A 13,627-nucleotide genomic window follows, 5' to 3' on the forward strand; every position below is an offset into this window, starting at 1 on the left:
TTCGATTTTCATGTATGCATTAAAATTTGAAAACACTTTCGAGTTGCCGATTCATAAATCACTCCTCAAGATAAACCTGTCCTATTGGGGAAGGTATGGTAGGGCAGAGCTCCACCCATAGGGCGGGGATGGAAATGAGATTCTCGATCTTGCCCTCTTCGTGCTCCATGCCCTATAATTGTTTTATATTCAGATGATTCCGAGGTTTAGACGATAACCAGAATATAGTTTTTTAAGAACTTACTTAGGTCCTAATCTCCACTTTACTATGGGAGGAGTATGCTCTAAGGGTGTGCAAAAAAACCATGAATCATCCAAATTGCTCGGAACCAAATTATTCTAGATGTTAATTTTTTTGGAACTGGTCCTCAGTAGGTGGTTCTCACCTATTGCTAATTTCAGAGTGGAACCCCCCATTTTGATCATATTCATCCCTAATATCTTCTCAAGGTTTTCAGGGTTAGAGTGCTAGATGAATCATGAGCCATGGACCCCATTGGGCGCATTATTTTGTGCTTGCTTTAGCAGTTGCCCCAATCGGTGTCCATAAAAAATAGGGTAGAGAGAGAGAGAGAGAGAGAGAGAGAGTGCCACTTTCTGCGAAGCAGCACGTTGACACGAACCTGTGGAAAACGTGAGCAGGGGAGGCTTCGGAGAAAGAAAGGACGGCCACTCCCACCCGCCAATCGTTGCAATAACAATAATTTTGTTCCTCATCGCGTGGGGCCCCTGCTCGGTCTCTGCTCTTCCTCCTACTGCCAAAACACACGAGTGACTCGCCTAAAGTCCGCTCGTCCTTTCTATTTCTCCTCCTCTATAAATCACAGCCACTGCAATTGGCCCATCTCGCAGAGATCCTAGAGAGTCCTTTCTAATTCTCCTCCCTCTATAAATCACAGCCACTGCAATTCGCCCATCTCGCAGAGATCCTAGAGAGAGAGAGAGAGGGAGGGAGAGATGGAGAGAGCCCTCGATAGGCAGAGAGTCCTGCTCCGACATTTGCAGCCCTCTCCTTCATCTGGGTCTCCTTCTCACACCCCGCAATCGGCTTGTGTTTCCGTAAGTCTAAAAAGCTTCCGTCTTTTTTCAGTTTTGAAATGATGCCTCAATTTGGGATTCGGGGTGTTAAAAAGAAGTGCCGGGGGCTGTTCTTGTTCCAAATATTGTTCTTGTTCCTTGTTTTTTCTCTTTTTTAAGCCAGTGTTGGGGGCTGTTGCAGATCTTGCTTCTTCGTTTTTACCCGATATTGTCCGTTCTAATCGCCTTCAGTTGTTTTTGAGGATGTTGGTTTCCTGGAGCTTTCTTTTCTTTATTTCGTTGTCAAATATGGATGCATAACTGGGATGAGATTGTTTTGATGAGCTGTCCTTAAAACCGTTCATGTCGTTGAAAGCCAATGTGCTTTCGTCTGATTTGGATAGCCGAGTTTGAAGGTGAATAAAAGATGAAAACTTGAGAGAAAGAAAATTGTTTCATCGGAAGTTTGGTGCATCACTTCCCTTGCTTCACAGCACAGATGAAGCAGCTATTAGCATGCGTCAAATCATTTGCTAAGCACTGCCAAAATCCTCCCCGACATGTCTAATTTTTGTGACTCTGCTGCAAAGTAATTGTTTGTGAATTTATCTAACAGGCCTCGGCATGTGCTGCTGGGGACCTCGCGGCTTACCAAAGGACAGCAAGTTTTGGCGATGATGTGGTGATTGTGGCGTAAGTCGAATCAATTTGTCAAGCGAGAAAAAAGCCGCTATTCTTTTGCAAACTGAATTTTCTTACTGTTTCTTCATATATTTTTTTCATTACAGCGCGTATCGCACAGCCATTTGCAAGTCCAGGCGTGGGGGTTTCAAGGATACTCTTCCTGAGGATCTGCTAGCCCCTGTTCTGAGGGTAAGGACTCACAGTGAAAATGTCAAAGATGAGTTTTGCTTCAGCTGGTGAATCTTGTTGATGCATGTATGAGTATTAGCTTGCATTTATGTCAATATTCGCAGGCAGTGGTGGAAAAGACCAACTTGAATCCCGCAGAAGTCGGGGATATAGTTGTTGGCACGGTCTTAGCTCCTGGCTCACAAAGGGGAATTGAGTGCAGGATGGCAGCATTCTACGCTGGTTTTCCTGGTATAATTTAAGTTCAGATTGATAAGTTGCTGTTTTTCTCTGACCATACAATGAATAGATCAAGGTAGTTTAAGCCATGCATTTAGTATGAATCCATCATCAGAATTGATTAATTTTACTGCTTGCTACCATGAATTGGTTTGACGTCTATACATTTGACTTTACAAGCTTGATGATGATGTGAAGATAGATTGTGTGATTTAGTTGTTTTGATTATGTGAATCAAAACTCCTTTAAGATTTAAGTTGGCCAAGGCTTATGCTTTATTTGCTTTTATTGTTTGTAACAGAAACTGTGCCACTCCGAACTGTCAACAGGCAATGCTCCTCTGGCCTTCAGGCGGTTGCTGATGTTGCTGCTTCCATTAAAGCTGGTTTTTATGACATTGGTTAGCTTGAAACTGGAAATGAACGCCTTCCTTGAGCATTCTTTTTTGCTTTAAATAATCACCTTTACTAATCAGGAATTGGGGCTGGTTTGGAGTCAATGACGGTAGACCAAGTTCGTGCAGTTCCTAAAGTCAACCCAAGAGTATGTCCAGCTTTTAAATAAAGAAAATTGAGAGGGAAAGCAAAGAAAAAGTACATTTGTTACTCAGAAATATGAATTATTTGGCTGAATATCACTTAAAAAAAAACAGGTACACAGCTTTGCACAAGCGCGGGATTGTCTTCTTCCAATGGGGATCACTTCTGAAAATGTGGCCCAGCGTTTTGGCGTGACCAGACAAGAGCAAGACCAGGCTGCTGTAAGTGTTGTAGATTTTTCAAAATGTTAAATTGTTTCCTGATTCAACAATCTGGTATAATGTTATTGAAACTATCTTAATTTTCTGGAAAAGGTTGAATCTCATAGGCGAGCCTATGCTGCCACGCAATCGGGGAAATTCAAAGACGAAATCATTCCTGTATCTACCAAGGTATATATACAGTCACCATTGCAATTTGGCTTGAACTGCTCCTATAATGACCTAACTGTTGACTTCTATTCAAAGTTTGTTGATCCGAAAACTGGAGAGGAGAAGCCAGTCACGATTTCCGTTGATGATGGTATCCGACCAAACACAAATATAAATGACTTAGCAAAGCTGAAGCCTGCCTTTAGAAAGGATGGGGCAACAACAGCTGGTATCTAACAACTAGTCCTGCTTTCTGAATTCGTGTTGTTGCATTAATTATATTTTTGTTGCTTCTTGATGAGCTTATGCTTTTTGAATGTCGTCAGGGAATGCTAGTCAAGTGAGTGATGGAGCTGGGGCTGTACTGCTAATGAAGAGAAGTGTGGCTGTGCAGAAGGGGTTGCCCATTCTTGGTGTTTTCAGGTGGGAAATCACCGTATTTGGAAATTCAGTTTTAGAAAGTGCATTTTTACTTGTAACCTGTAGTTCAAGTTTTGATGGGCAACTGCTTTTGTTAATAAGAGGGTGCTATAGCGAGAAGGCTACTTATTATTGTTAGGTAGACATTGTTTCTTATGTTATATGCCGCCTCTTCTCTGCGTGGAATCTAATTGTTGGAGCACTTACTTTTAGGAGTTTTGCGGCTGTTGGTGTGGATCCTGCTGTCATGGGAATTGGTCCTGCTGTTGCCATTCCCGCTGCAGTAAAGTCTGCCGGGCTCACGCTCGATGATATCGACCTTCTTGAAATAAATGAGGTAGAGACCGTCTGATACCATCTTCAGTTCCACAATGCAAATGCAAGTTCTGGTCTGTAATAGGTTATGGCTGTTATTTTTCAGGCATTTGCATCTCAGTACGTGTATTGTTGTAAAAAACTGGGGCTTGATCCAGAAAAAGTCAATGTTAATGGCGGCGCCTTAGCTCTCGGGCATCCTTTGGGTGCTACAGGTAACTCGCAATGAGAAGAAAGCACCTCAATTACTTCTTGAAGCCAGTGAAAAGATTTCACCTATTTTCTTCTTGTGATCGTGTCTTCTGTTTCGGAATCAATGACTGTCGGTTGAATCTAGTATGAGATGAGATGTAATCTTACATGCAATACCTGTTCCGAAGTTTCGTATGAATGATTCATGCAGGTTGGAAAATCTAGGTGATGTCACAGGAAGCATTTATTGTATAATGTCTATGTGCCTAAGATATGGGCATTCTTCACTTCAGGTGCACGATGTGTAGCAACTCTGTTGAATGAAATGAAGCGTCAGGGAAGAGACAGCCGGTTTGGAGTAATATCAATGTGCATAGGTTTGTATTCGTCTTCGTGCTTCCTTGCTTTGCCAAGGATTCAATTACTTCTTCTTTAGTTTTTAAATAGCCTCTGTCAAAAAAATAAATGAACAAATACAGTGGACCTTGTGGAAGAATATGTGCATTTCTTCATACTTTAATCTTGACTATCTTTTATAAATGAGTGGAAATTAGTTCACCCTCTGTTCTTTGAGAACATTAAAATTTAGATCATCTGGCAGTATTTCAAGATTGGGACTGTCACGTGATGCACGTGACAGTCCCAATTGTTTCTCACGTATTTTAACCTCAATCTAGCATTGGGTTTTAATCAAATTGTTCAGATTAATCAGGATTATCATGTGAGCATCTCATTTGGGAAACCCTTTTGTCATAAATTGTTAGTCATTGTCTCAGAATAGACTTTTGTGGTGCGGTTAGGGAAATTTCTGGTACGTGCCATAGCATATTACCATAAAATAAAATAAAATGACAAGCTGTATTCATTCATTTTCCATCAACTGAATACTTTCTTGATTATGGTCACTGCAGGTTCGGGTATGGGTGCAGCAGCAGTTTTCGAGAGAGGGGACTGTGCCGATGAATTATGCAATGCTCGACCTATCAAGATTAATAACCTCCTGTCTAGGGATGCTCAGTAGATGCAAGTGGGGTTATCATCTGTACGAGTTTAAGATTGGTGAATGATCAGTCTTCTCAATTTCAAACTGCAGTAGGAGGCTAAAGCCCAATAAATGGCGCAATTCTTGATCTGCACTGCATTTTGGTGATAAATGAAAATCTGATTTGCTAGTACCTGTACAATGTCATCTTTCAGGCTGTTGCTATCTCTACTTTGATTTCAGCGGCAAGAAATGCATTGTTCTCAGACACACATCTACCGAGTCTGCTTTCATAGCTGTTTGATTCCCGTGGATTTGGCCTGTCCTAGATTTGATGAAAAGGGTTATATACTCTCTGAGTTTGGTGGAGTCTAGGTAAAACTTTTTGTCTAGCTTTGCACCTGAGATTCCCTTTCGGTTTCCATCTAAAGTTAGCTAAATTTAGGCTAGCTGAAGATCGTCAAATTTCTCGACGATGAAGAATCATGTAGAAGAAGCAGATTACAGACCGTTAAATGTTTCATGGAACCACGTCTAGTCTATGTTTTAGGAGCTGATGTGTTGATTTGGGTGTTCTTGGTGCATGGTGTTGTCCGTTCTGCATCGAGTTGGTTCCTATACAATCACTTCTTGGACTTTTATAGCATACACCGCCCTGGCCGAATCAGCTGGAAGGCTAATTTGAGCCGGTGAAGGGAAGATGGTTCAGTGACGAAGTTAAAGCCTATGGTGCTCGAAACCTGCTATACATCTAAATTATGACATGTCGGTCTGAGAAAATGAGTTAGGTCTGCTCGAACCCGACTAATCGTCACCTCTACTACTGCTGTGATCACAGGTTTATAACACGAAACCCTTGAAACGATAAGACATAATTGCAATGCACAGGATGCATGTGCACATGGACTTTCCTATGTCTTTTCTATTCCATCGTCTGATTAACCAATTAGCTAGAAATCATCATATAAAGATTAGGTTTTTCCCATTCGATCAAAAGATGAGGAAAACCCAATTTCTATCATGATCATTTTGAGTCGAGTCCTTGGTCTTTATCTACAGAAAATATATTGCGTTTAGTCCAAGTGTTCCGAAGGATGTGCTGACTTCCAGCTCATGCCAGACAAATGCACGAGAGACCTCATTGTAAATCGATATCCTGAATGCAAAAAAAAAAAAAGTGATTCCAATTATACTACAATCAATATATGAAATCTTCATTCGTAAATAATGTGATGCAGCACGCGAGACTATCGAACGATTTTTAGATTACTGGGTCACATTCGATGCCAATGACAGGCCAATGACAGTCAAACGCACGCGCCTTACATATTCTAACACGCTGTTGAATAGGTCTAAATATACCAAATTTCATTGTAAACAATTGATGTTCACATATTAGATGGGCTTTGACATTGTTAGGGTGCGCATGACAAAATTTCTAAAACATAAATTAATTTCTAGCTAGAAACCGATCAATTTCTATTTCAAATCGGTAAGTTAAAAATTTTAGTTTCGATTTCTTTTTCAAATATATTTTTAATAGAAAAAAATTAAATTGCGTTACCAAATGGATTTATGTTCTAAACCTAAACAAAGAAATAGAGAAGTATAGAAGTAGAAATTTCATTGTAAACAATATTGATGTTGACAAATTAGATGGGCTTTGACACAGTTAATCCCTCCAGACCTCAAATCGGGACAATTTCTTCTTCCTTTTTAAGCTGTCGAGGACAAAAGTTCTTCCCTCCCTTCAGACTGACCCAATAAAATGTCAATTTTTTTCCCTAGTTTTTGAGAACTTCGTTCTCGCTTCTTCTTCTTCGTGTGACGAGAAAGTTGTTCAACCACTTTTCCAATCTTTCTTTGTGGTTGAACGAATAATGCTGCAGGAGCGACCAAAATATTTCCTCAAGAAGAACTTCCTGATGCAATATTTGCTGCTTCTTTTTTCTGCATTGGATGTTGAAACTTACCGCTTTTAGCAGGCGCCCAAACATCCGCTCGGAACTTGGTACGAGTTCGGTCCATGTCGAGTTCTCGAGTTCGCTCTCTCAATTCAGTCAGAAATATAGGCTTTGAATCCAAATCCAAATTCATGAAGTACGGTATTGTCTTCACCGATAATTAGTTTGAATGAACATTGTATAAATGTACTGATTTGAAATTTTTTTTTTTAAAAATGTTAACTAAAAGTCCTAAAACTCGTCACTAAAATATAATTGAGTCTCTAAACTTGCAAAAAATGTAATCAAATTCTAAAATTTATCTAATTGGTGCAATCAATTATTTTGTTAATTCTGTACAATTTGACATCTAGAATGCCGACGTAGCTTTTTTTATATATATATATTTTTTCTTTATCCTTCATGGTGATGACGTGGCCAAAATGACGTTATTTTAGTCCAAATTTGATTCTTAATGCGATATATATATAAAAGAAATAAGCTAAAAAAAAAAAAAAAAAACAAAAAGAAGAAAGGGAAACAGGCAGCCCTTGGTGGGAGAATGGTTGACGGGGTGCGGGGAGCTCGATGACGGTGGGGTGGTAGCGGCCAAGGCTACAAAAAATTTAGCTTATTTTTGTCTATTTAATTTAAATAAATTTTTGTATTAAAAATTATATTTGGATCAAAGTGACATTGTTTTAACATTATATATCGTGTTTTAGCCACGTCATTGCCGTGTTGGAGAGAGAACATTTATAAATAAAAAATAAAAATAAAATAAAAAAGGAGAGAGCCATATTAGTATTTTTTATTAATCAAGTTAGATGGAATTAATAAAATGACTATCATGTCAATTATACTATTTATATTTTCTAAGATTCAACTATAATTTCGTGATGTTCACGTCACAAAAGTTAGTTATGATTTTGAAATCATGGCGGTGTTACCTCGAACCTAAATTAGTAATTTCAAAAGAGAAGTAAAAACTAAAAAGAGTGTACCGCCATTCCTCCCCACTCCCCCGCTTCACCCCCGCAGCAACGCGTATAACTACCCTTCTCCGTCTTCCCCCACCAACTAACCCCCGCACAAGCTCAACGCCCTCCGTGCCTGTCCCGACACGACACCATCCCCCAGCAGCAAAGCCTCCCGAAGCTCCCCCAATCATCCACCGGCGATGTCGGACTGCCTGCCGTCGCTGACCACCATCAACTCCTCTCCACCGACCTCATCGACCTCATCCTCTCCCTCCTCCCCGTCCCCTCCCTCCTCCGCGCCTCCTCCGTCTGCAAGCTCTGGCGCTCCATCATCACCTCCTCTTCAACCAATTCTAGCGCCGCCGGCCCTTCTTCTTCTTCTTCTTCTTCTTCTTCCCCTGGTTCTTCCTCTACGGCATCCACAACACCTCCTCCCGCAACAACCAGTCCTTCGCCTTCGACCCCCTCTCCGACGCCTGGTTCCGCCTCCCCACCCACACCCACCGCGCCTTCACCGCCTCCTCCGGCTTCCTCTTCACCACCACCCCGGCCTTCTCCTTCACCCGCGTCTTCCGCGACTCCTGGCGCTCCACCTCCCCGCTCCACTTCTCCCGCCTCAACCCCCTCCTCGCCGTCTTCCCCGACGACCGCGGCCCCGGCCCCGGCCCCGGCCCCGGCCCCGGCCTGCGGTTCGTCGTCGTCGGGGGCGACGGCTTCGTCGGCAACCTCGTCGACATCGAGGACCGGCTGGCGGTCGAGATTTACGACCCCCGGTCCGACCGCTGGGACCTCTGCCCTCCCTTGCCCGCCGACTTCCGCCCCGGGAACTCGTCGCAGTCCCTGTCGTCGGCGCTCTTCCGCGGTAGGTTTTATGTGTTCGGGATCTATTCTAGCTTCGTGTCGTGCTTCGACCTGCGCGATCGGATCTGGAGCGACGTGCAGACTCTGAGACCGCCCGGGGTCCTGTTTTCTTTCTTGATCGCGTGTCGGCAACGGCTGGTCCTGGCGGGCATGTGCGTCGGGCCGAGCGGGCCGTCGTTTAACTTGTGGCAGATTGATGAGACGAGCATGGAATTCAGGGAAATCGCGATCATGCCCTCCAATTTGCTCAATGGGCTGGTCGATAGCGAGGAGGAAGATAAATTCGCGAGCTTGAAATGCGTTGGATCGGGTGATATGATTTATGTGTTTAATGAGGAGTATCATAAGAAGTACCCTGCTTGTGTCTGTGAGATTGGTAGTGATTATGGCAGGTGCAGCTGGAGGAGGCTACCGGATTTGCCATCTCCCGTGAATAAGTTCCACAAGGTCTTCAGCTTTTGTTCCGCCGTTTCAATTCATACTGTTCTTCACGGCGAAGCCGATGAAGCTGCCTGACTGACTCGTCCTCCTGGGTGTGAATTGTGCCGGGGCTATCTATGCCTTGTGCCTAATGGCAGGTGTATAAGCATATGTGCCATTATATATCATTGTAAGCTGATATGTTTATAATCATTTTGTTGCACATTGTAAGGATGCCATAGTTTGAATCTGTTACACCAGAAATTCTTTGTTCATGTTTACCTTATGTACTAAAATGTATTTGATCTTTCTGATAGAATTAAGGAAGAATAATGACTGTGCAACCTTTCTTTGCGAGTAAACTTTGCTTGTTTCAGCAACCTTTCCCTGTGCGTGTTGTCGACGTGGTGGTCTCATAACTGATACGTGGTCATTTCATGAATGTTACCCTAGGATACTTGTATGAGACTTCTCTTAAATGACATAGTCATTTTGTGCATTTACCTTGACGGCCTGTTGAGGTTCTACTTGGGGTGCCGGAGTTATAGGTAAGACTTTACTCTATTTCCCTCTGCATGAGTAGCAGATTTGATGTTTGAGTCTTTGGTTTATTAATGGCATGGTTTGAAAAGGTTGTCACAGGGAGAATGATACTTCAGTTAGTTGAAGTTTTTACGGGGGAAATGTAAAGCAGATCTCTAAGGTTTTCGACAGTCCTGTGTTAGTGATGAGTTCGTGGTTCTACCTTCAAGTTCGATGTAGAGTTTTTCCTACGTATCAGTTTATCTGAACATCTGCGAGCGTTCTAACTTCTGGAGTGCCTGTCCTTCCATTATTATTCTCTATAGGGTAAGGGAAATATCCATTGTAAGGCCACTACAAATGTTAACTTCTGAAGGATAATGTGCATCATATGGCCATCTTGGATGGTCCAATTATTGTTAAGCTGCTGGTTTTTCCCTTTTTCTTTGGCCATATAGGAGTTGTCAATTGTTTTAGTAGGAATTTAGTTGAAAACTGCAGGATTATGGTCGAAGATTGTATACACTATACAGGAGAGATGAAGGGTCGCTATATTCTCTCTTTCCTTCAAGTTTTTCCCATCCAGAGGCATTGATCTAAAGCCTTCCTCAATATAGCAGTTATTAACATTTCTTTTGTACTTCTTCACATTTTTGTCAGTTTTATTCTCTTATGAATTTCTTGATGTGCTTGTTCTTACTCTTTGTTGATGATTAATGCATCTATTGCGAGTAAGTTTTGCTAGAATGTTCTGAACATTCTTTCCCTGCAGTGAGAATTTGTGGATCCTGTTGTATCAATACTCTCACTTCTCTCTTTCCCTGACTGTTGTAAAATTCAGTGTTGTTGCGCTTTGATAGTGACCAGTTCATAAAAGAAAGCTCATCTAGAGACTGTTCTAGTGCCATTTTCTTCATCACCAGGATAAGTTGCCTGGGTTCACATCCATGTCATATGCTGCTCCTAGTGTGCTTCTAGACATTCTATTTCAGATTCCTGTCCAAGCTTTACATTTTAGTGGTGGTGTACATGTTTAGCATTCAAATACTGCAAATATCAATGTTCTGCCGTCCTGCCCATGGCTTTATCTCTTTGCTGTAATCAATGTTTTTCAGGTGAAGATAAATAATCATTTGAAATCAGTTCTTCCACGTGACATTAGTTGCATTTGATTTCCTGTCTCATGTTAATTCACAGAGAAGAAATAGACCGAAGCTGCACACTCGGATCGCCAGTTGGTTCCTCTTTCTTTCTTTCTTCAGCCCTGGCCATGTACTGTCTACTTTGTGTAATTCTTTTAAATCTGTAATCTGTTACAGAATGACTATGCTAATGGTTAATGTAGAAAAGTAGCTTCACGTGATTGCAATGAATTGTCCGCTTCATTACCACCACTCAAAATTTCCCGTCCCCTGCTTCAGTCCATTTTATTTTTTACTGGAAGTACCTGTTCCGTAGAAAGCTCATCTAAAGCCTGTTCTGTAGTCATTTTCTTCATTGCTGATATACGGTGTTTGGGTTCACTTCCATGCATATGCTTCTCCTAGTATGTTTCTAGACAACGTATTTCAGTTTGCTCTGTTAAAGCTTTAATTTTTAGTGGAGATGCACATAATGTACATGTTTATCATTGAAATTCTGCAGTATTGATGCTTCTGCCGTCCTGCCTATGGCCTTTATATGATCAATGTTCTTGAGGTGGAAATTGTTTGTCATTCATGATCCGAAATTGGTTTATCCCCAACATTAGTCGTGTGAGATTTTGTGAAACCCTGTTTTAAAAGTTTAAGTTATTAGATGAAGATGTGGCCTATTATTTAAATATTCTAATACACTTAGTCTGGTTTTTTTGGCTAGTACTAAGTGTAGAAATTTATTTGGGGAGACAAATGGACTTGGAAAATTCCAACTCAAGACCTCTAACTTTGATACCATTTCAAATTTTGTAGTATCACTATTAACCGTTCTAAAAGTTTAAGTTATTAGATGAAGATGTGATTTGTTATTTAAATATTCCAACAAGTTGCATTCGAAGTTGTGTCATGTTAACTTGGAAGAAGAACTAGGCCTAAGCAGCGCAACCCACATCACGTGATCGGTTCCTTGTTCTTCTTTTATTACTTTAGGCAGTAGGGCCTGGTTGTGTACCGTCTACTTGTGTGTAATTCTTTTGGCATCTGCAACTTTGGTAGTGGTTCTTGTGGTGAAGTAGCTTCATGTGATTGCAGCGAATTGTCCGCTTCATTACCATCCACTGAATATTCACTGTTCCTGCTTCAGGTCCATTCTATTCTCTATTTGAAAGTACCTCCTCAAGACTTATTGTGATTCTAGTCGTTCGTTTTGTGATTTTTTTTTTTTTTTAATGTCATCTACTTATTTGGTTGAAGACTGTGGTGAAAGATGTGTGGTTAAATTTCCACCGCAGGATCTGTCTTAGCAAGAGGAGACATAGAAGAAGGAAAGCGCTGCAGAAATGACCACACACTTTGTCCAAACTTGACAATGAAAAGGATTTGCTTGGTCACTTTTTCTCCCACATCCTTTTCTCTTTAAGCAAACGGCAAATCAAGCGTTAGACTTTGGAAACCAATGATGTTGAGATGTCTTCATACGAGAAAATGAGTTTGAGAGACGTCGCTATTTTGACGGTGGACATGGTTTATCGTCTTGGTAAACTTTTTACGCATCCCTTGTTGCACCTAGTTTTGTTATATACATTGGTGGGTTGTTGGCATTAGTTGGCAAACCATCAATCTTTACCGAGTGCGATGGTTCTTTTCATCCGGACCGCATCAACAGTTATAATCTTGAGACTGTCCACATCAATTTTGGAAGGGGCTAGTAGTCAGTTATAAATGTGAGGGAAAACCTAACCCTTTAAGCTAACTTTTAAGATAAGGGAGGATTGAAACACTAGTATTAGAACTCGGTTGCTAATAAGTCCGTACCTAATAGCCACACGAGAGAGTTAAGTCTGGACCCAATAGCCACACGAGAGAGTTACAGGTTGTTCCTAATTTGACCCAAGTTTGATGTGTGAGAGGGAAATTGTTGACACTTGTCTCACATCAGTTGTAGAAACTCAGTTGCTAATAAGTTTGGACCCAACTCCCACATGGGAGAGTTACGGGTTGTTCTTGAGCCACACGGGAGAGTTACGAGTTGTTTTTGCTTTGATCCAAGCCCCGATACATCAACTGTAGAACCACAAGGGAGAGTTACGGGTAGTTCCCACTCCAACACAGGCCCGATGTGTGAAGGGGGTATTGTTGAGGGAGAGTTACGGGTAGTGTGATCGATTGTAGAACTATAAGGGAGAATTACGAGTAGTTTCCACTCCAACACATCCCCAATGTGTGAAGGGGGGATTGTTGAGGGAGAGTCACAGGTAGTGTGAGGAAAAGCCATATAGTACTAACTTTTGGGGTGAGGGAGCACTCATCACTAGTACCAAAACTCAATTGCCAATAAGTCTGGAACCAACGGCCACATGGGAGAGTTACAGGTTGTTCCTACTCCAACCCAAGTCCGATGTACGGGAGAGTTATGAGTTGTTCCTGAGTTACATGAGAGAGTTACAGGTTGTTCTTGCTTCGACTCAAGCCCAACCACAAGGGAGAGTTACTGGTCCCAACATGTGAAGGGAGGATTGTTGAGGGAGAGTTATAGGTAGTGTGAGAAAAAAGCCGGGTAATACTAACATTAGGGGTGAGGGAGGACCGAAACCACCCAACACTAGTATTAGAATTCGGTTGCCAATAAGTCTGGACCTAACAGCCACACAAGAGAGTTATGGGTTGTTTTGGGGTGAGGGAGCCAACACGGGAAAGTTATGGGTTGTTTCTGCTCTAATCTAAGTCAGATGTGTAAGGGAAAGATTGTTGACACTATCACACATCGGTTGTAAAAACTTGGTTGCCAACAAGTCTGGATCTAACAGTCACATGAATTTATAAGTGCGAGTAAAAGC

The 13,627-nt window shown here is 41.7% G+C and overlaps 2 protein-coding genes across 3 annotated transcripts; both read left to right on the forward strand.

The window, feature by feature from the left end:
• Nucleotides 1–772: 772 nt before the first annotated feature.
• On the forward strand, nucleotides 773–5,456 carry LOC104426874 (3-ketoacyl CoA thiolase 1, peroxisomal). 2 transcript variants are annotated; one of them, XM_039305532.1, is made up of 15 exons: nucleotides 773–1,059; nucleotides 1,634–1,710; nucleotides 1,806–1,890; nucleotides 1,995–2,121; nucleotides 2,411–2,509; nucleotides 2,585–2,652; nucleotides 2,762–2,869; nucleotides 2,963–3,040; nucleotides 3,116–3,248; nucleotides 3,346–3,442; nucleotides 3,653–3,776; nucleotides 3,861–3,969; nucleotides 4,240–4,323; nucleotides 4,858–5,012; nucleotides 5,144–5,456. In XM_039305532.1, exons 1-14 carry the CDS (start codon nucleotides 958–960, stop codon nucleotides 4,965–4,967), a joined length of 1,401 nt encoding a protein of 466 aa, XP_039161466.1. In that variant the 5' UTR covers nucleotides 773–957; the 3' UTR covers nucleotides 4,968–5,012; nucleotides 5,144–5,456. The 2 variants fall into 2 exon arrangements, with proteins under 2 accessions (XP_039161466.1, XP_039161465.1); XM_039305531.1 differs by having other exon boundaries at nucleotides 4,858–5,200.
• A 2,352-nt stretch (nucleotides 5,457–7,808) lies between these two features.
• On the forward strand, nucleotides 7,809–11,027 carry LOC120289984 (F-box/kelch-repeat protein At3g24760-like). The gene is given in 3 exon segments (XM_039305406.1): nucleotides 7,809–7,814; nucleotides 8,015–8,243; nucleotides 8,246–11,027. Coding segments are annotated over 3 exon segments (1,218 nt in total). The 3' UTR covers nucleotides 9,229–11,027.
• Nucleotides 11,028–13,627: the final 2,600 nt, after the last annotated feature.

Source organism: Eucalyptus grandis, chromosome 11 (genome assembly GCF_016545825.1).
Source record: "Eucalyptus grandis isolate ANBG69807.140 chromosome 11, ASM1654582v1, whole genome shotgun sequence".
Classification (NCBI taxonomy): Eukaryota; Viridiplantae; Streptophyta; class Magnoliopsida; order Myrtales; family Myrtaceae; genus Eucalyptus; species Eucalyptus grandis.